The 23205-nt window shown below is 37.5% G+C and overlaps 2 protein-coding genes across 3 annotated transcripts; both read right to left on the bottom strand.

Annotated features, from left to right (window-relative positions):
• Positions 1-826: 826 nt before the first annotated feature.
• On the bottom strand, positions 827-12445 carry LOC106154798 (tryptophan 2,3-dioxygenase-like). Its single transcript, XM_087009046.1, has 13 exons — positions 12312-12445; positions 10245-10338; positions 9857-9950; positions 9254-9321; positions 8758-8823; positions 7385-7446; positions 6951-7026; positions 6447-6560; positions 5952-6062; positions 5469-5580; positions 5058-5195; positions 4292-4382; positions 827-4009 (listed from the first exon to the last, which is right to left on the bottom strand). Exons 1-13 carry the CDS (start codon positions 12332-12334, stop codon positions 3724-3726), a joined length of 1335 nt encoding a protein of 444 aa, XP_086865172.1. The 5' UTR covers positions 12335-12445; the 3' UTR covers positions 827-3723.
• Positions 12446-13516: 1071 nt separating this feature from the next.
• Positions 13517-22844, bottom strand: LOC106154313 (EF-hand calcium-binding domain-containing protein 1). Of its 2 annotated transcripts, none has more exons than XM_013528630.2 (4): positions 22710-22844; positions 21884-22159; positions 21223-21376; positions 13517-13682 (listed from the first exon to the last, which is right to left on the bottom strand). In XM_013528630.2, the coding sequence occupies exons 2-4, from the start codon at positions 22145-22147 to the stop codon at positions 13621-13623; spliced, it is 480 nt and encodes a 159-aa protein (XP_013384084.2). In that variant the 5' UTR covers positions 22148-22159; positions 22710-22844; the 3' UTR covers positions 13517-13620. The 2 variants fall into 2 exon arrangements, with proteins under 2 accessions (XP_013384084.2, XP_086866158.1); XM_087010032.1 differs by lacking the exon at positions 22710-22844 and adding an exon at positions 22513-22536.
• Between the last annotated feature and the right edge of the window lie 361 nt (positions 22845-23205).

Raw genomic sequence — 23205 nt, 5'->3', positions numbered from 1 at the left:
GACCGATCTAGCTCTGCGGGGATTCTCACTAAATTGCCTTCAGCGTAAGCGGCTTAAATGCCACGCCTACTTAAGCTGTTGGGGGTAATCAACCATAGTCATTATCCCCTAGTTACTCAAGGGGGGGGGGGGTGCCAATTAAACTGATTACACAGAAAGCATTTATCGAGAAGCCCTATGGAGTAAGATCGATTCAGCTGCTAAATAGCTGGGAAAATAGCTGGGAAAATAGGAACCTAGTCCGGCTGGCCTGACTACCGCGGTCACTATAGTTTTCAGTACGTTTGGGAATGCAATTTATATACTTAACATTGCAAGGTACGAAGCACGGTTTTTCGTTAATCTGGATATTTGCTCAATATGGCTTTCCTAGTTCCAGGGAACGGCATGAAACCAATTTTCTTTAGTGATTTCTAGTCTTAACTTTTTTCGGATGAGTAGGTTAACGCCGTGGCTAATGAGGCCGATATTTAAGCAAAATGAAGAAAGTTATTCACAAAGTACCAATCTTGTTCGGCCCATTGCTCTCTCTAGCAGTAAGATCAATTTTAAGTATGAAATGTTATAGGGCTTGAGCCTTGAAATTCACTTCCAACGCCGTAAAACACATTCTTATACAATCTTTAAATATTCCTTGCACAAATTTCTTTTATCATCTTTAACACTTACAGAGTAGGAAGACGAGATTTCAATAGTTTAAAATATTCAGATCATGAATTTAGGACCAAATTTAAGGCCAAATTTCCATAAAGATGACCCAAAAATCATTATCTGTTGCATGAAGAAAACATCGTGAACGCATCGGATTGAAATACAACGCAACAACCAGAAAGTGATGATTTTATTTCTACCCATTGGTTTTAAGAATACAAAAACGATAAATGCAAGTCTATAACACAATGTCAAAATATGTATATTCATAAAGAATATACTCATATTTTAATAATGAAAAAATAATAGTACCAAGATAAATCATGTAACTGTATTTTTATAACATTATTCTTATATATCCATATAATAGCCAAAGAGAAAAAAAGAAAAGAAACGCAAGTGACCACAGTGCTTCAAAAAGACCACGTTAGTATGGTCAGTGTATTCAGTGACAGAACACCACCTTAGTCATGCAGTAGAGTAGTACTGTACTGATACCTTTGAGCAAACTCAGACAATGACAATCTTTTGTGAGCGTTCCCATAATCCTATCATACTGGCTGATCGACCTAACTCTTCCAGGATAGTCCCTAAATTGCATTCAGTTTAAGCAGCTTAAATAGGCCTATCTGTCACATCTCCTCATAAACTAAACTACCTGGGTAAAGTAGGGAAATTTTTGTGCTCCATAATGTACAATAAGGTTATGGGAACCCAGACTAAGATTTTCAAGCACCTCATCTGAACACAAATTGGGACATAAGTCTTGCAAATTCAGTGTCCACAATCAATGCCAGTGGGCACTAGGATCAGAAGACCCAAGCTTAGGAGACTGAATTCCATGCTGACATGCCACAGCTGTCTGATCGGGACAGGGGGCGTGTCATTGGCCACGTGGCAATTCCAAGACAAAACTCGTGGTGATTGTGCCATTCATGCATCAATACCCAACCCTCTGCTAGTTCCAGCAGGACAACGCCTGCTCCCATACTGTCAGGATAGCACAGGCGTACAATGTTCCTACAGCAGAAGCAGACCCAGATTCTCTTTCTTTAAACCATACATGTCTCCCATTGAGCATGCCAGCTGTGACGAACTGGGCGGAACCACTTCATAAACGCCGGCCACAGCCTGCCACTGTCATAGAGTTAATAGAGCTGCACTGGTGGTAGAAAGGAGAAGGATGGCTCATAAAAGCCTAGACAAAACAAAACTTGCATTTCTTTCTTTTCTTTTCTTTTTTTTTTTTTTTTTGGGGGGGGGGAGGGGTTGTATATATCGATTGAAGTTTGACAATTGTTGTATTATAGATTTCTCTGATTACAAATACCATCCTGAAATATTTATTTTTATACAAGTCAAAAATCATGTTTTAAGTTTTTACAAGAAACTAAATTTTTATTCCCAACTGAACCCGTTTTGTCTTAGGCTCTCAGCCATTAGCTGCCTTGTGCATTGGGCTTAATTCTTAGTCCTTCAAAGACTCAGGAACCCTGACCCAAACTGGTTAAAGTATAAATACATCACCAGACGACTCAAACAGCGATTATACTGTGAAGGCCATCCTCAGGCTAAAATATTTGAGATATGGAAACTAACTGATCTGCAACTGCCAAGAGGAGGGCCAGGGTCCATGGAATATATCTTCTGACCTCTGATAACTACAATACTGGTTTTCATACTTATTATTTCAGACCTAAATCAGTCCAGGCCAGGCTTCGGGTCTGAACAGGCCTGATCTGTAAAAACCAAAGCTGCCAAGTGATTTAATGTCAAACAATAGATATGTACATAATATTACAACATTCAAATAAAACAAAACTAATGAAGCTACAACCAATACTGCAAAAAGCATGAAATTTTACAAATTATCAAAAATCATCTTTGCCAAAGTGAAGGCAGGTGCGGGGGACAATGGTGCAAAATTCAGATTTTCAGATTTTCTTTAGAAAACAAAATCCACAGGAGATTACAATATAGAGTTATGTATAGTTAAGAAGCTTACTATAATACAATTTAAATCAACAACTATGGCATATTAAAATCATATTTGAAGAGGTGACCTTTGTGACATATATTTTGTGACCTGAGATATGTTAACAACTTCATGTCAGTTCTAAGTGGTTTCTTGAAAGCCAGGATGGTTTACACTGCTCTCAAGCTAATTTTTTATTCACTGTTTCCCATTTTTTCTCTTGTTTCTTGAATAACACCAACCCATTACTTCTTGTATCAACTTTTTAGCAGCACCCTGTTTTGGAGCCATGTACCAGATTCGATGGGGATTTCTTCCTTATATTAACATAAATTTATATACTACATTACTCATAAACCTTGTGTATATACCTGTAAATATTTCCTACAAAAAATTATGTTGTTGTATTAGGTATATTGTGCCCATTTTGTGCTTTATAGCAAATGTATTATACTTTGCACAAAAAAGCAAGTCAAACAATACAATAAGTACATTATGCTAAAAAGACTGCATCCAAACAGTTTCACTCAAAAGAAGTGACCTTATCATTGAAGTATTTGAGACACCACAACTTCAGAATGCCCATGATACAAACAAAAAATCTGACAAATAATGACAAAATTTATAAGGAAAGTCAATAGTCAATATTGAGCTAGGAAACTTGTGACCAGACCTTCCAGCCAATAGGGATGGATGTGTGTCACTTATTGTGCGCAAAATGCATGTAAAATTTGCATTCTACCTGTGCGGTTCCATTGTGCTGTGGCAGATGTGAAAAAGGTGACTGGTGCAAAAATACAATAAGCTGTTGTGTGAATAAGTCAACTGACATGTAATCAGTCAACCCTAAGTTAAAAGATTGGCAGTATATAACGTAATATACTTTCACACCTACCTCAAGTGGTTTATATCAAAATAATTCCATTTAACAACAGCAGAAACACATGCATAGTGCACTGATATTCTTTTCAATCTGAGGGAGTCTTCAATTACAAACTTAATCCAGTAAAAGATATGAACACTGTGACTTTATCATGTTTTGTATAACTACACCTCTCCCTTTTTACATCACCTTAAAGCCTTTGAATCAGAAAATACTAAAATGTAACCCTGTCCAAATCATCATCATCATTATCATTTTCTTTCTTCTCTTCCTCTTCCTCACTCTCTCCGGAGTCTTCTTCAGCTGCCTCCTGATTTGCCCCCATCTGAGCAGAACGTTCTTTTGCAAACAGACGCATCCTGTTAATCTTGCTGATCATGTCCTCGGTGAAGGAGCCCGAGAGCTCACGCTTCATGTGACGCGTCAGAGGAGGAATGCATCGTCGGGGGATGAGGAAGGTAGACAGGTTGAACAGGTCCAGAAATACTTTGTAACGATCACTGGAATAAGGAAAATAATACTTTGTAAATAGAGTTAAAAATCACCATTACAAATATGAATATAAATAACTGAAATTATAATATAAGACTTGCCAAAATATCTATTCATTATTTGTGAAAAAATTCAATGAATTTAATAACTCTGAAAATTTGGTACATATAGTGAACAAATATCAATTGTTTAAATGACATGTCATGCAGATACAATTACATGAAACTAATGAACAAACAAACAAAAAAAATCCTCAGAGTAAACCTGTGTATCAATACATTATTACTTACCTCACAGTAGATCTGAGGTACTGGTACCCTGAAGATCCCCCAGTTCCAACTTTGCTTCCCAACATTCTCTGGACCAGCATTACATGGTTGTCTGTAGGAAAAAAAGCATACTTTATTTAAAACAAAACAAAAATCTTAATATGTAGAACCTTAAAATATAACCAAGCTGTTCATTCAAAAGTTCAGAAATTTTGTTAGGCTGAAAAGGAATTTTTCAACAAGCTCATGCACAATAGACTTAACATTGCAATATTTATTCCTGCTAAACTACTTACATTTTTTAATCTGATGAAGATTGTCAAGTTCATCTTAACTGACACTGTTAGCCAGCAGTTTCAAATATTTTATTTTTCCTGAAAAAGTGGACTTTTTACCATGACACCTATATCAGTTCAATGCAGATATTTGCTGACCAAAAGGTGTTTTGTTTTATATTCCCAAACACCCCCTTGCCTTTGAGCTTGACACTCTGGATCTCCCTAGTAATTACAGTTAGTTTTTAATCCCAGACTACCTTGTACAGGATAAAATTTCTTTTAACCAAACAACAAAACTAACTCAAGCACAAGCATGGAAAAAAGTCTTATGGTAGAATAAGACAAAACTCTTCTTCTAGCCAAACTGCTGAATGAAATACATCAGCAAAAATCTGGCAAAAAAGTGAAATAGTTCCCCTTTTTCTTTATCAAACTAAAATATCCTCATCAGCATTTGACTTATATTCACTTCAGAGTGACTGAGGGCAATGCTCCTCAGGACCACTTACATCGCCATTTGGTGAGCAGTGCATCTATGTCCATAAGCAGCGTGATGATTTGGTAAGGCTGGTGAAAGCGTGGCTCATCTCGATAAAGAGAAATCATCATGGCGCCTTTAAATGCCTGGTGACTCAGTCGGCGCTCACCTAAGTGGTAAAAAAATAAAAAAATTATGAACATATTGAAATAGACACACTTACTAAAATTTTTTAAAACGTTCTTTCAGACAAAACTTATAAAAAGATCCATTATGATAGTGATCAGTTATATTAGAGAAATATTTGAAGATCGATCCTCGTTTAATTTGTTTAAAATAAGGTTATTAAATACAATTTTACAAAAACCAGAACTCATAAACCAAGACAAAAAGGTGTTCAAACGTAACAAAAGTGTCTTGAATTTTCAATTCAAATAATTACCTCTGGCAACATATGCATTGTATATATTTTCATCAAAAATAGAATCAAATGTCTCCTTTTGTTTCTTGTACTCGGCCTTTCTGAGCTCCTTTGCAGCAGGGTCATGTTCTTTCTATAAGTATGAATAAAACATTAAGTGAGACTGACAGGCAGAATGAAATAACTGACAAATGAATGCTTAAATTTATTTTAAATGTTTAAATGCAAAAAAATAATATGAGCGGTAAAGCATAGTTTTTTTTCACAGACAGAGGAAAAACCATAAAACTGTTTTCTTCACTGATGGTTTCAGATATTTTGATCTTGAATCTCTGTCAATTTTCAATTATTTCAATTTCAAAAAACTTTACCAATTGATTTCCACACCACATCAATAAGGGTAAGTATAAACAACAGGATGTAAAAAAGAATTAAGACAAGCATCCCCTCTCAAAACAACCAACAGGTGTCACACAAATTCAAGACAATCCATAAGCAAAGTACTTGTGCAGGATCCAAAAAGCTCTCCTCCAGCCAGTTTGCCACTGCATTGCGATATTTGCCCCAGAAGTTGAATCCATCTGGTTCCAGTCCGGGGGTTCTCTCCAGCCAGTTCTGGAAAAAAAGAACTAATGCTACACACAACCACTGAATGCATTAATGTCTCATTCAAGATTCAAGGGCAAAAATCATATTAAATTTGATAAACTTATTTATACAAAATATGATGAAAGTCATTAAATAGTGAAATAACATTTAAAGACTGTAGAATGCACAAACAAGTATATCAAGCCAAAATAATAATTGTATATCAAGATAAATAACACTATTTGGTAATCTCTTTTATAGTAGAACAGAGAGAAACTAGGGACTGGTGGTACAGCCATAAATGTGCTGATAATTTATTTTATATATCCTCTACATATGCTATTTATCACATACTCAACACTGATGTAGATGCAACAATGACATAACAATACACACACACACAGTGATTACCTGTACCAGTTCCAGCAGTGAAGGAGTGGAGGTGGATTCCTCCAGCTCTCTAATGTGCTGCTCCTCATGGAACACTTCCTTGTAGTGTTGCTGGTTGTACTTCACTCTGTTCACCTGCAGCAGGAGAGATGCCAAATGACAGACAATTTTAACACACACACACACACACACACACACACACACACACACACACAGTAGACTTCACATAGCACCTCACTTTATGAGTGGAGTTATTCCCTATCTTGAAAAAAATCTTGTGAAACTGATTTTCACCTTTGGTATAAGCTTTCACTTGTGAATATTGCCCAGTTTTGATCCTTGCTTAACTCAGTAATTAAATATATTGTGGTCCCAAACTGTATGAGTTATTCGGTGTCTACTGAATATATCCTAAAGTGAAAATATTATTAAAAAATGTCTTGGAAGTAAAACTACATGAATTACACTTTAATTCTAAGATATAAAATAGAATGTGAAGAGCATTACACCATACGGCCCCCTAACCTGTTTCAAGCCCAGTTTATTCTCCAGAAGGCGGAACTGTAAACTCTGAAATCCAGAAGCTGGGGCCAGGTAGTCTCTGGAAAAAACAGGAAAGTTACTGTTAGAGTAATAAATATCACTCCCGGGATTCCATCACATTTGCTGCCACATTGTCCTAAGGCAACAGTTTGATAGTGTCAAACTGTGAATTACAATCCACCTCTCCAAAAAATTACAAATTAATTCTTTATTTATGCAGGCTTTGTAAGAGAACATGCATTACAGGTTAAAAAATGTTATTTTTATATTGCCGCTTACAATATACATGTAGGAATGAATGAGGTGTAAGTAACTTTTGCCTGTTGTATTCTGTCAAACTCAACTGCTGTGATATCTGTGATGTGTTAGTTGAGCCACATGTAAATGCTTTGGGCCTGCTAACACAATGTACATACCTGAATTCCATAAAATCCAGGGGTGTCATGGTCTCAAGTATCAGGAACTGCTCTGTTAACAACTGTGACATAAAAAAATATATTACTATTCATGACTTTTATGTTATATACAGCACCATTACTACATTTAAAAGGCACTCACTCAAACAGGGATACGTAGTTTTAAAAAATGCCAATAGACGATTTGTCAGTAGTTACAATTTTTTTCTATAGAAATAGCTTTACGAACTGATTTTCTTAATTCTAACAAAAAGTCTGAAGTTGAGGCAGTCAGGCAACTTATATATCATAGTGGTTCAATTTGTGGGGTATTTAGAAGAGTAACTGTCAATAAAATTTAGATCAAAGTCTAGGCAAAGAGTGCACGGTAAAAAAGCTGCACAATCAATTTTGGTAAATCACAATATACAAAAACATGCCACAGTTCAAATGAATTCAACAACATAAATATACATGACCATTACAAATAAAATATTGATCAAAAAATCATGTAAAACAATTGCATAATCATTTATGTACCTTAATAGTATTTTATTGTGAAATAAAGAAAAATAGGTATAGTTTAATCAGACAGGTTTAGATAAAATTCTACATCTACTGTACTTTACTACCAATTTGTAACAGAATTCCAATTTCATTATCTCGTTGCAATATTATGACAAATTAACTTTTGAAATAGATCAACTCTTAAATCAAGTACCTAAAGTGTAAATTTTAACATTGTTCAAACATAGTTTATGCCTGCAAAGAAAGACCATAACTCCAGCCATACACTACAGGGAAAACTAGTTACAGCGGGGTACATTTAAAAACACATGCTTTAAAACTGTTGGAAAAATGCCTGTAAACAATTACAGTAGCTACTTACCAGCTAGCACACTATCAGCATTAAGATAAATTTAAAGAATACAGTTAATCTGACTTATAATTATATGACAATGATGTGATATGGCATGTTTTGGGGATCATAAATAAGCCACTGCATGTGCTACTATGATATATAATTTTATATATTTTTTCACATATACTCATTTTCCACAAAGTCATAGACGGTTGGCCTATTCCTCCCCCAAGCGCAAGCATACTTAAATACAAACGTAAGTTCTGTTATGGATATTTCGCTTCATTATTTCACACAAATACACCTATATCCATCTGTATGAAAATTATATATTTGGAGAAGGGAGTTGCTTTATTATTTTCAAAAATGAAATTAACATCACTAGCAATGACAGTGTTATAACAAAAAAAAAAAAAAAAAAAAAAAAAACATAAAACAGGGCTGTTGTAGTAAGTGAAATTACAATAATTATATAACAAGAAATCAAAAGAAACTTGGACAAGTTGAAAAAGAATTGGTGTCAAGGTTTTACCTTCAAGATGAGCATGACTCTGTTGAGTCTGCTGATAAGCACCAACGTATGACCTTCATCGACTTTCTGAAATAACATAACAAATACTTCCTCACGCCATATGACACAAATATTAATAAAAACATAGACAAGTTTTTCCGGTCATCATATACTAGACATGTCCCTAATATTGAGGCTATATTGTAGCTGTATTCAGTACTTAATCATAAAATTGATTTGGGTTACTAACTGGTTACATTTTAATATCCTACACCAACTCTACAATATGCACTTGTAACAAACACTACCTAAACATGCCCTACAGATATTAATTTTTTTCTCCTGGCATTATTGTTTTAAATAATCACTCTTTATTATTGTATTATTGATTAATAGTTTCAATAATCCAGTGAATACATGTAAAGGTCATCAATAATAAAAATCTCTTTTTTATGATACAGTAAGTATTACAGCCATGCCTTAATAAAAAAGATTACCATATTTATTAAGAACTTACTTGAGCACTAAATATGTCTCTCACAGAGTCCAGCTCAAACAATATTTGCTTAAACCATAGCTCATAAGCTGGAAAATAATTTACAAAAATTTAATTTCATGAAGTAAGTTAATAGCTGTAACTGATCAAAGAGAAAATTCTTAATTTGACCTCTGGGTCTTAAGAAAGAATAATTAAGATGAAACAGCAATTACTGGAAATGAGATAAAATCAAACAAGGTTTTGATGAGACAACAGGAGGCACCTCTACTTAGTGCTAACAAGATATATATGGGGGAGTCTATCCCCATGTAAATGACAGAACAATAACAATACTGATTGGTGATCATATCTCCTTCACAGGTTGTTTTGGACATCATAAGAACATACAATTTGGTTCTAAAGGTACTAACTAACATGTTTCAAAAGGAACTTGACAATGCTGTTGTGTCCTCTTTAATGGACTGCACATTAAATTCTTTCTATGAGACAGAATATCCAGGTTCAATGAGATATAGTGTACATGTATGTCACTTTATTTTGCACACCATACACTCCACTATAATTTCATAAAAGAATCTGATATTAATAAGATAAGAGTTGTTGTTATTGTTGTTTACTTACCTTGATGTGTGACAATAAATAAATGCTCATCATGGACGGCCTTAACTCGGTCTTTTGCACTCAGTGGCTCTTGGCAAGACAACAACTTGTCAAGCTGGAGTTGATAATAAATAAATATATGTATGTATAAATAAATAAATCATATCTATATAAATACATGCATAGACACTCTATACACTGAAGAGAAGGATGAACACCAGGGAACAACCATATACTGTATATATGAAAGATGGCGATTCAGTACAGTAGCAGACTGACAATGTTCTAAGACAATTTTCTGCCTAGGATTCTTTGATATGTAGAAGGCAAAAATCAACATCTAAAACATTTGTCAGTCTTCCAATTCTATCCAAAATAAAATGAAATACCACGCATTAAAATTGCTTACCATTAAATATTCTCCATACAATTTCCCTCCCTCCAGTTCCTGGTGCAAGGCAACATTGTTCTTCTCGTCACCATTCTCCTCGGCTCCAATGGCTCTGAGGAAATCCAACGGAACAAAATATTTCAATTTATAGTTAATAAAAATTACCATTAATTAGACTATTGGAAAACATCCTTTCATGGAATAATTATATAATTATTATACTGGTCCAGAAACTGCCTGTCCCACTGGTCATGACAACTTGGAATGGACCTATGACTCAGTTGTGGAAGGACAAGTGCTTCACTTTTCCAGAAATATATTACCAGTTCTTTCAAAAAATTCACAACTGCAGTTGTTATATGAGTGATAGTTGCCATGTTTTCAGGATTTTAGGAGGAGGAGAGAAATGCCTTAAAAAAAAAAAAAAAGAGCAGTCCCTATTAGCTGAGACTGGGCTACAGTACATGATGTATGTATATATAGACCCTGTGACCTTTAATGCTCTTGACAGGACCTCCTGACCCACCAGACCACATACTCTGTAACATCATTAATAACATGTCCACAGCTGAGGACAAAATACCCAGACATACTGTAGCTCACATGAATGAATGGTATGCAGGAAAGAATTTATATATATAATCCATCACACCTTTTCTTTTGTTCTCAACACTGTCCCCAGTGTTTAAGTCAGATACACCACTCCTCAGGAAGGGGGTACGTGATACCCACTCGTGTTTGGCACTCGCAAACATTACATTACATTGTTGATGTGTGGTGTATCTCTTCTCGATCGTATGGTCACAGGCATGCTAACATGTGATTTAAACAACAAAATAATCTTGACAAGCCATCAGTCTTACAACTGACACATGGATAGAAATACCTGTCTAAAGATAGCTTTAAAGCTATTAGGAGGGCCAGAGATAGTCTTTTCTGTTGTAAATACATACCATTTATGCAATTACAGAATGATGAAAAAATTGATTGCCACATATATGTATACTGGTTTTTACAGTAAAATAACTGATGTTCTTTTTTTCGAACACATTGGCGATTAATTAAAGCAAGGTTACTGTATTTCTTTCTCCATCTGAAACAATCAAGGAATTGTCTGAACACATTACAGAATTCCATTCATATGATATCATACATAAGCATCTCAATAATCCTAACATTTTAAAAATAAAATACAGACACAATTAGTATATAGGCAATTTATATCACATAAAGCAATAACCAAAAATAATGACAATTGAATACACCTCTTTCAATAACATTTATTTCAGTAAAAACTGTTTCAATCTGCTATTTTGCTAAATTTAGAACAATTATAAATTGTAATTGTACTGGTATATGAAAAAAAAAAAAAAAAAAAAAAAAAAAAAAAAAAAATAAAAAACATTACACAAATGCCAAAACTAATGCAGATGGTTAGCAGAGACACAGATCATAGTCAACACATAAATGAGTTAAAAAACATTGGAAATCAAAGACTCTCAGTTTAAGATTTGGTTGGCAGGGAGTGGGTGGTGGGGGGAGGGGGGGTATACAGTACATGTACTCGTAAAGTGCAAGTTACTACCGCTACCAGCACTATGCTATCCATGCTTCTGTTTATAAATATAAAAGTCTGGGTCCAAGGCTCACAAAGAGAAACCTTGATCTTGACCTCATTTTACTAAATCAACAATCATGCCAATGTCAATGGCCTTTTTAAAAGACTTGCTCGGCAGAGGTTGCATCAGCCACTGCAGCATTAAGATCTAGACTAACGATTGTCTCTGCTAATTTAAAAATAAAAATTGTCATTTTCCAGTCAGAAGCTCAGAGTGGGATAAAAAGTAAAGGTTTTTGAAATTCTGCATTAACTACCACAGAATTCGTTTTAAGCGAACCGTGACCTTATAGGTTGATGTAAAACACAGCCAAAATAACTGACGCAAAAACTCTGTCTAAAACATGTGATAAAAATCACATAGAACACAACATCTGGTGAAAACATTAATAAATAAAACCGCAACACCTTTGTTAAAGACCAGTACCTTTTATTTGCATGCCATTTTTTATTAATCAGGTACTTACCCGTTAAGGACTGGACAGCTCATTTTGTTCTCAAGAGTCAGGATGCACTACACGCGAAGTTGTGTACAACGGAAGTGTCTTGTGCGCAAGACAGGAAGTATATTTCAAGTGCTCGTTCTTGCAGAGAGTCTTTTAGGGGGAGAGAGAGAGCGGGTTGATAGGTAGGGCTATCAATCATATCAGTGCAGTGGCAGTGCATCATGATCAGTAAATGTTTAACCGGATTTGATTACTCTCTTGAATAACAGACCTAAGGAAAATTAACTGAGCCTTTTATAACTTTCAAATCTCTCTCCCGCTCTCCCCCTCTCTCTCCCCACCCCCCAAAAAACATTTCCACTTTGAGGGTAGGCCCAAGCGGTTAAGATATCATATGTCGTGTGCCAGCCCAAAAAATTTTGCTGAAAAAAAAAGGAACGTCAAAATGACAGCCATTCCATTTTGCTCTGTCAACTATTTAGAGTGAGATTAAATAATTTTTTTCGAATTTGCGTCAAGGAAATAAAGGCTATAGGCCCCTAGCCCTATAAAGCGCGTTTTCGATGACCCCTTCTTTTATAAGTGTGTAGTTCCGAAGTCAACAAAATGGGAATAGAAACTGTACTAAAATACAAATTTATTTTAAATTTTCGTCTAGCAAACATATATATTTTTCAAGCGCATTATCAGCGACCCCCTCCCCCTTTTATGAAAGATGTTGTCAACATAGTGACCAAGCCTAAAGTGTTGAAATAAAAAACCTAATGAAACACACTTTGTTTCAAATTTTCGTCCAGCAAATTTAAACATAGCCTATATGTTTTTCAAGCCCATTTCGGTGACCCCCTCTTTAACAAAAGATGTAGGCAAAATAGTGAACAAGCCAACAGCGAGGAGATAAAAACAAAGTTGTTTTTAAAGGAAATATATCACAACGCTTTCAAGAATTTAGCCTTTTTACTCCGTAGACGAAAAGGAGTTTAAAATTAGGAAACCCTTGTGAGGCTATCTTGTTAGATGTAAAAGGTGTACATATAACCCTAAGTTTGACATATTGATACATTAAAGCGTTGATCAATAAATGTTATTAATTAAGTCACTTGTTTTTTGCTTCATCCGAACAGCAAGATATCCGTTCGACATACTGATTTTGTTGATTAAAAATGATACAACGACGTGGATCTGCAACCAGATCTAATGCATGTGTAAGTCAGAAACCAAGCGTGTATTTTTGATTCAAATTTTATTGATTTCATTCAACTAACAACATTGATAAGTCTGTTAGGGGAGAAAGCAATTTTTTCTTAAATGTTCCTCAAATAGCTCTTCTTCAGTTCTTTGCAAACTTGAAGGGAGCAGCCTTGAGTTCATCTCTGTCGATGTAGTCATCACCTTGAAAGAAATATCCAAAAAAGAAATATATATTGTAACGATTTTTACATAGCCTTAAAATTCATGGTAAAGTTGCTGCAGTAAGCTGTAGCCTTTTGTTTACATTCTTGTGTGTGTTGAACTTTGAACCTTAAGTTGGAATGGCTTGTAAGTGGTATCAGTTTACTAAAGAGGGGATTGTGGTGTCCAGTAGAGGGGTTGGCGGTCAACCATTCAAGGCCGTCCACTTTTCCTCTGGCTGCCAGTCAAAGTAGCAGTGAACCATTCAAGGCCGTCCACTTTTGAAATGTATAAATACAGCTGCTCTACGCAGTGTTGGCCAGTTAGAGTTACTGTAGAGTATAGTGGCAGTACTCAGTGAGAGTATAGTGTCAGACTTAGTTTCACAACTTAGTTTGAGTCAGTTTCACAATATAGTTCCAGTTAGTTTATTGTAGCTGAGTTGCAGTTGTTTAAATTAGAAGTACAGCAGTACAGCAAGAATAGAGACAGTGTTTAGTAAAAGATACAGAAACATGTACATTTGTGTTGAGAGTTATTCGTAGAAATAAAGTTTACAAAACAGAGACCTTGTTTTGTTGGTGGCAGCGAAGTAAGAGAACCGTACACTGGTGGCAGAAAAGCGAAGACCTTTACACTGGTGGCAAGCGCTGGGATACAGACTTTAACACGCCGAAAGACAAGTGAAGAAATTCAAAATGCCTCCTAAAAAGGACAACAGAGCTGACCAGGAGGAAGTGAGAAACCTGGAGGAACAGTTAGAAGAAGCCTGCAGAGCTCTTGAAGCTGAAAAAGAAAATTCCACTCACAGAATTCAAGTTGCTGTAGAAGAAGCAGAGGCAGAAAAAGAAAGATTACTAAGAAAAGCTAAAGAGAATGCTGACGTCTTAGAGGCACGTGCTGAGGCTGCAGGACAGAGAGTCAGAGCCCTAGAGCGACAGAAAGTGACAGAAATAGAACACAGAGCCCAGAATGAAATCATATCAGAAACAATAACCCCTACACCTACCCCATTTCACAGAATTAACGGCCGTAGTAACTTTGAAATACCTTTGCCCAGACAGACTCTCTTTAGTGGAAAAGAATCCTGGGAGGGTTTCATTGAGCCATTCAAAGCACTAAGCCAGACTTGTGAATGGAGTGAGTCTGAGAAACTGTTTAGATTATGTAACAGTCTGCGTGGTGAGGCTGCTGATTTCGCCTTTGTGCAGTTGTCAGCAGAAGTGGTAAATTCCTACCCTCTACTACAGAGGGCGTTGCAAAACCGATTTCAAGAAAAGCGCACTACAAGCTCCTATCTGTCAGAGCTAGAAAATAGAAAGCTTAGTTCAAGAGAGAAACTGCCAGAGTACATATCCGATATTAGAAAGTTAGTGTTAAAAGGTTACCCGACGGCTGACTGCACCACACGTGAGGCCATTGCATTGCGCCACTTCATAAAAGGGTTGCCAGACCATCAAGCCGCCGTGGCAGTGGGCATGAAAACGCCCAAAAATCTAGACGAAGCAAGGGAGGCCCTTGAAATGTATAACAGTCTAAGAGAAGAGGCAGTGAAAAGACCAAGTGTTAGGGCAGCAAATCCTGAGGCTGTTGTAACAGAAAGTCAGCTACACCAGCTTGAAAAGAAGTTTGACAAGAAGTTAGATGAAATTAAAGACTTGATAATGAAAGAGAAAGCAAAAGACACGAAAAGTTCTCCACCACCCAAGTCAGAAAATTGGAAAAACAACATAGAGTGTTTCAAGTGCCATAGATATGGGCATCTGGCAAGAGAATGCAAGGCACCTGTGAAAGAGGCTCCGCATGTAAACAACCAGGGAAACTGAGAAGGGGCATTCCAGCCGGCCAGAATGAACCCCTAAAAACACCTGTTGACAGTGACATTGAAACCGTTAGTTGTAGAAATGCTAGTGTTTCTTGGCCAGTGAAGATTCAGGGCCAAGAAGTGAACTTTATTGTAGACACTGGTGCGTCAAAAACAATTATATCTACCCACATTTATGAACAAATTCCCCATGATTTTAGACCTGAACTGAAAAAGACTCATAGAAAATTGCAGCTGCAGGTTGCAGACAGTAGAAACATTGAAATTGAAGGCCATGTAGAAATAAGTTTTCAGTCTGGCGAAGAAATGTTTGTGTGGGACATGCTTGTAGCAAAAATAAAGGACGATGGTTTGTTAGGAATGGACTTCCTGTGCCATCATGATTTTTCACTAGGTGTGAACGGACTGAAACTTAATGGGAAGAGAGTGCCATGTTTGGTTGAGAGGGAACCAAAGCATGCCTTTAGAGTGACAGTGACTAATGACGTTATTATTCCTGCAAACAGTGAGTTGATCATAGAAGGGACAGTTGATTCTAGCAAAATAAAATCAGTATTCGGACTGGTAGAGGAAATTCCAGAGAAGTCAAGTGATTTTCTGATCGGACATGTGCTAGTTGATCCTTTCAGAAGAGACAATAAAATACCTGTGAGACTCCTTAACCCTTCTAATGAAGACATTTCACTTTTGAAAGACACCTGCGTTGCTCATTTACATGAAGTAGACCATGTGATTGGTGATAAACTTGAAGATAGCCTTTCTGTGCCCATCTTACGAGCAGACTTAACCCCTGGTAAACAAAAGTCAGACTTAACCCTTCATAGCCTAGAATTGCCTGAGTACCTGGCTGACCTCTATAAACAGTCAGGTGAGAATTTGACTGACTTTGAAAGATGTGAATTAAAGAAACTCCTGCAGAAGCACAGTGATGTTTTTGCCAAGTCTTCCAGTGACATGGGTCACACATCTGTCGTGAAGCATAAGATCGTCACTGGTGATGCAAGACCCATAAAACAGCAGCCCAGAAGACCCCCTAGAGCGTTTGCTGGAGAAGAAGAGAAAATAATTCAGGAACAGCTCCAAAATGGTGTTATTAGAGAGTCCACCTCACCTTGGTCAGCTCCACTAGTTTATGTCAAGAAAAAGGATGGAACAACAAGACCCTGTGTTGACTATAGACGCTTAAATGATGTAACAGTGAAAGATGCTTACCCTCTTCCTCGAATAAATGACTGTTTAGACTCTCTTGGTGGTTCAATTTTCTTCTCAATAGCTGATTGCCAGAGCGGGTATTATCAAATCGAGGTAGCAGAAGAAGATAAGCCAAAGACTGCATTTGTGACAAGAAATGGGTTATTCGAATATAATGTTATGCCTTTTGGTCTTTCTAATTCTCCTTCAACCTTCGAACGGTGTATGGAACTGATTTTACGTGGTTTGCAGTGGCAGACAGTGTTGATTTACCTTGATGACATTATTGTGTTTGGTAAATCATTTGAAGAACACTATAAGAGACTTGACGAGGTTTTTAATCGTCTTGGGAAAGCAGGGCTAAAACTGAAACCAAGCAAATGCAGGTTGTTCCAGACTGAAGTTCAGTTTTTGGGACATGTAGTGACACAAGATGGCGTTAAACCAGATCCTGAGAAGGTAGAGTGTATAAAGAAATGGCCAGTTCCCAGGAATCTGACTGATGTACGTAGTTTTCTAGGACTGTGCTCATATTATCGTAGATTTATTAGAGGATTTTCAACAAGAGCTGCTCCAATTAACCATCTGCTCCAGGCCGGCCAGGCGTTTACTTGGACGGACTCTTGTCAGACAGCATTTGAGGACCTCAAAAGTGCCCTTACAGGTAATGAGGTAATGGCGTATCCGAGAGACGAAGGATTGTACATTCTTGACACTGATGCTTCAGCCACGGGCATTGGTGCCGTTTTATCTCAGTTACAGTGGTGTGAGAAGACCCAGAAAGAAATAGAGAAACCAGTCGCGTATGCAAGTAAGTCATTGACGAAAACTCAACGCCGTTACTGCGTGACTAGAAAAGAACTGCTTGCCGTTGTTACCTTTGTTCAACAATTTAGACACCATTTATTGGGTAGACAGTTTTTGGTACGAAGCGATCACAGTGCCCTCCGATGGGTTATGTCCTTTAAGGAGCCCAATGATCAGATGGCCAGATGGCTGGAAGTGCTATCACAGTTTGATTTTAAAATAGAACACCGAGCAGGGGCCAGACACGGTAACGCAGATGCAATATCGAGATTTCCATGCGACCCAGATGAGTGTACATGCTATGATGGGGAGTCCATTTTAAGCAAATTGCCATGCGAGGGTTGCGTACAGTGTAAGAAGAAACATGAACAATGGTCCAGATATCTGGAAGAAGAAGTCGTCCCTTTAGTAACCAGACGAGTGACAGAAAACCGAAAGAAAGAACTAAAATCAGACAACGGAGTCTGTGGCAGTGGTCAAGCAACGGGAAACCGAGGAAAATGTCCAGTAAAACGTGTGTATACAGCAGCTTGTTCAGTTTTATTGACAGGCCTTTACACCCTACTGACATTGTTCTTTGCAATCCTGAGCTGGGTGACCATGAAATTCAAGTGTATCTTTAAGGAAGTTAGAGCACTTTCTCTTCGAAGGATGAGAGTTTCCAAGAAAAGGGAAGTGCTGCCTAGAGAAAACTTGACATTCAAGGATCAAGATTTTTCTCATGGTGATGAAGATACAGATCTCAGTGAATCTGAGAGTGACAGAGATAGACTTCCAGCCGAGTGGCTGGGCAGTTACACTGTGAATGAATTGTTTAATTTGCAGTGTAAAGACCCTGAGTTGAAGACTGTGCTGGACTGGAAGGAACAGTCATCACAGAGACCAGAAAGAGATAAAGTGGCCGCAGAAAGTCCTGCAGTGCGACAGTTATGGTTGCTTTGGGACCAACTTGTGCTGCAGGAGGGCATTTTATATAAGAGATGGGAAACGTTAGATAAGACAGGTTCCTTTTTACAGATATTGGTTCCGAAAGAGATGAGGAATGAGGTGATGAAGGGCGTACATGACAAAGTCACGTCGGGTCATCTCGGTGTCAAGAAAACAGTGAGCAAGTTGAAAAGACACTTCTACTGGTACAAGATGAAAGAAAGTGTAAGAGATTACATAAGAAGATGTGCTATTTGTGGTGGGAGAAAAAGACCACGGTCGAGACCTAAGGCTCCTTTGATAAGATATGCTGTAGGCGCTCCCATGGACAGAGTGGCAACAGACATCTTAGGACCTTTTCCAGTCAGTGAAAGAGGCAATAAATATATACTTTTAGCAATGGACCAGTTTTCCAAATGGGTGGAGTGCTATGCCATCCCTGACATATCAGCTAAAACTGTAGCACACAAGCTAGTGACAGAGTTTTTCTCTAGATTTGGCCTACCCCTTGATCTCCATTCAGACCAAGGTAGCAACTATGAGTCACAGTTATTCAAACAAGTATGTCAACTATTAGAAATAAATAAAACCCGAACATCCAGCTATCATCCCTCAGGAAATGGAATGGTGGAGAGATTCAATATTGTGTTATGTGACATGATATCATCTTACGTGTCAGAAGACCAACGGGATTGGGACATTCATTTGCCTTTATTGACTGCAGCATACAGGTGCTGTAAACATGAAAGCACTGGTTATTCCCCTAATTTGCTTATGTTAGGCAGAGAAGTTCACACAGCTACAGAACTGATCTTTGGAAAACCACCAGAAGACCGATCTGTGACGTCTCCTTCAGAGTATGTCAAAATGTTGCAAGAGAAAATGACTAGAATTCATGAAATAGTGAGATTGCATTTGAAAAAGGACTTTCAAAGGCAGAAAAGAGACCATGACACCCGTATTTCGCAAAATAACTATAAAGTTGGTGACTTGGTGTACTTACTAGATAGCACTAGAACAGTGGGACTGAGCCCAAAGCTGAAACGTGATAAATGGCAAGGACCTTTTGTTGTCGTCAAAAAGCACAGTGATTTGTTGTTTGCAGTGAAAGGCAAGCCTAAGTGTAAAATGAAGATCGTGCACCATGACCGTCTTAAGCCATTTTTAAGTGACCAAGTTCCAGATTGGGTGTCCAGTTTGCAGAAATGTTTACATAAAGGTAATTATGTAGAAGGCAGTCCACTGAAACATGAGGGAACTGCCATCAAACACAGAATGAAGCAGAGTGGCCAATCTAAACAGGCGCAAGTTTCCCAGAACCAACCTGACAGTAATTTGAGAAATGAGGGAAGACCACAAAGGAAAAGAAGACCTCCCAAGAGATTTGCTGATTGACTGTGACAATGAACTTTTAAAATGAACATTATTATTAATCAGACTTTGAACTTTAAAGTGAACATTATTATGAATCAGGCAATGAACTTTAAATGATAATCTTTATTAATCCAATGTTGAAATTTAGAGTAAGTTTATTAATCAAAGTGACACTGAACTATTCAATGAACTTTATGAATTGACTGAATTTTTAACTGCTTAAATGTTTCAGAATATTTTTAGTTTTAACTGATTTAGTAGTTGGGCAGATCCCCGGTGGGATCAAACCTAGGGGGGGAGAGTGTAACGATTTTACATAGCCTTAAAATTCATGGTAAAGTTGCTGCAGTAAGCTGTAGCCTTTTGTTTACATTCTTGTGTGTGTTGAACTTTGAACCTTAAGTTGGAATGGCTTGTAAGTGGTATCAGTTTACTAAAGAGGGGATTGTGGTGTCCAGTAGAGGGGTTGGCGGTCAACCATTCAAGGCCGTCCACTTTTCCTCTGGCTGCCAGTCAAAGTAGCAGTGAACCATTCAAGGCCGTCCACTTTTGAAATGTATAAATACAGCTGCTCTACGCAGTGTTGGCCAGTTAGAGTTACTGTAGAGTATAGTGGCAGTACTCAGTGAGAGTATAGTGTCAGACTTAGTTTCACAACTTAGTTTGAGTCAGTTTCACAATATAGTTCCAGTTAGTTTATTGTAGCTGAGTTGCAGTTGTTTAAATTAGAAGTACAGCAGTACAGCAAGAATAGAGACAGTGTTTAGTAAAAGATACAGAAACATGTACATTTGTGTTGAGAGTTATTCGTAGAAATAAAGTTTACAAAACAGAGACCTTGTTTTGTTGGTGGCAGCGAAGTAAGAGAACCGTACACTGGTGGCAGAAAAGCGGAGACCTCTACAATATGCATGTTGATTCAATGAATGTTTTCTTTTTCAATATCCTTGGATAGTATAAAGGTGTAGGCCTATACCTACTGACATTACAGTATACTGCTGCAGTAATGATAAATATTGATAACGCCCATCTGTAGAATATAAGTTTATCAAAGTAAACATGTTCACAAATCTATGGTCCCGTACACAATTGATTAATTGTCCTAGCTCCACGGGGTCTCTCGCTGAACAGACTAACACGCCTCCTTTTGTTTCCAACATCCTCGTTTAATTTCCAGCCGAAGGAGGTGGTTTGGGCTATTAATCTGATTGCATTCAGCGAGGGTCCCCTTGGAATCAGTGCGCAGTAGCTTGAGTGACTAGTTTATTGTGAACAGGCCCTAAACCAAACCTGTTCAAATCTAGAAGATTTCAAATAAACGTTTTATAAAATTGCTACTAACTGGGGAAGTTGAGACCAAAAGCAGTCAAGTATAACACCAAGACGCATTGTCCTTATCTATCTTGGCCCACTTACCGTTTGTGTCGGCCAGCTTGAAAGCTTTCAATGCTGCAAGGTCTCTCACTTCAGCATTGATGGCATTGACAAATTCTCTGTGAGAGATGCGGCCATCTCTGTTGGTGTCATACTCGTTGAAATGTCTTGGGAATTCGCCCTCCCAGTGAGCAACCTGCAAACCAAATAACCAGCTGAAAGTTTGATTTAGGTGCAAAATCTCAAAAAAAAAAAAAAAAAAAAAAGGGGGGGGGGCTCAGGGGCATTGAAGTACCATTTAAGCGTCTATTTAGCTTAAGCCCCTAATACTAAAATTTTAAAGAACTTGCAAGCATTTGTTACTTGGAGGCCGCCTCGTAGAAACCATTAAAGTTTTTTCCGTTAAAAAGCAACAATTGATTAACTTTATGATAATGAAATATATTAAAATCCTTGGTATCACCTGCTCGGCCAACGAAGAACCATTAATTTAAACCAGCATATTACAATACTGTATATCTATGGTGAACATGTTGATGGGTTCGATTTTTGACCGAGGTATAACGACAATTGCACGTTATGCCAGGATAGAGCATGGATTTTGAATAACAGTCAGGAGCATCAAAAGAAATTACATGGGAGACGTAATTATATTGTTGAGTGAGTATTTAAGGTATGGGTCTGTCAGTCATTGGACACTTACGACCACCCATGTATGTGGTGCATCACGTTTACCGAAGAGACCGCCGATCCAGTCAACCACTTTACCGCCCAGGTCGCAGACCTTGTCACAGCTCACGCCACACACTGCGGTGCCGACGGCTCCGCCTACAGCGGCCGCGGTGCCTCCACTGATTGCAGCGCCGGCTGCAGTGACGCCAGTTTTGCACAAAGGACTGCAGACGGTTTCACAAATCCCTGCGCTGGCGTACGCCACACAAGCAACCAAAAGAATGAAAACCTTCATGGCGTTGTCGTTCTGTTTAAAGTGAAAATTAATTAGTTAATAATCAAATGAGGATGGCGTCATATTTTGGTTACAGTAGCATCGAACATATATCAATAAATGCCATATATGTACATGTATATTAAATTAAAAGGTATACGATGAGAATAGGCCTTTATACAACAAAAGGTTTGCCTGTAGATTTCAACACCTTTAATATCCCTTAATTGCCAAAGTACACCACATCCAAAACCATGAATAATTTACAATCTATGATTACTAGTTTTTTAGTTGAAGTTTTTAGATATTGTGTATTAAAGTTATATAAGTATAACGCTAACCAGCATTGAAATTCTACGAGACAAGATTTACAATATGCGGCTTACGAAATTCATATTGGTAGATTATTTTTTCCACTTTTTTCGCCACACTCTACGGAAAAAAATAAATACATATCGGTTATTCTCCACTATCAGATTAATACCACATTACATGATATTACGTGGTTCACAAATAAAAGTGAGAAATCTCGATTTGATATGAATCATTTTTCTTATTGTTTTCTGCTTTTTAAATTACCTACTTTATGCGGGTTCTTCTTAGACGGGAGTCACTACTTATCTATCTATGTCCTCGTTTTTATATGCACACCAATAGTGTCTTAATCAGTGGTTATGCACGTTTCGATCCAACTATTTTACTGTGATGGACCCGGAGCTGGATGAATAAAACGTCTTCTGTCAAGATGCAAACGTCCCACGACCACGCACGTGTAACGCTTAAGTGACAGATGTAACCCTGACATAGCCACTCTCCTGAGGTCAAAACATGATAGACTTACATTTATTTATGAGCTACCTGTTGTAAGTAATTTACTTTTCTAGTACATTGCCATCAAAATACGGGAATTTGCCTTAATTCTCAAATATTTTATAATGCACATGTAGGTGATGCCATGTATGACCTTCAGCGGGCCCCAAACCCATGCCAAGCTTCCCCTTCACATAATCCTGGGTCCGCTCCTGGGAAACATGCAGTCTACTGCACTCGTGGTCCCTTTAAAGGTACATACGAACCGA

This window comes from Lingula anatina, chromosome 3, assembly GCF_051362555.1.
Source record: "Lingula anatina isolate TDL-2025a chromosome 3, LinAna3.0, whole genome shotgun sequence".
NCBI classification, from domain to species: domain Eukaryota; kingdom Metazoa; phylum Brachiopoda; class Lingulata; order Lingulida; family Lingulidae; genus Lingula; species Lingula anatina.
This window is presented reverse-complemented; position numbering and strand designations above follow the sequence as displayed.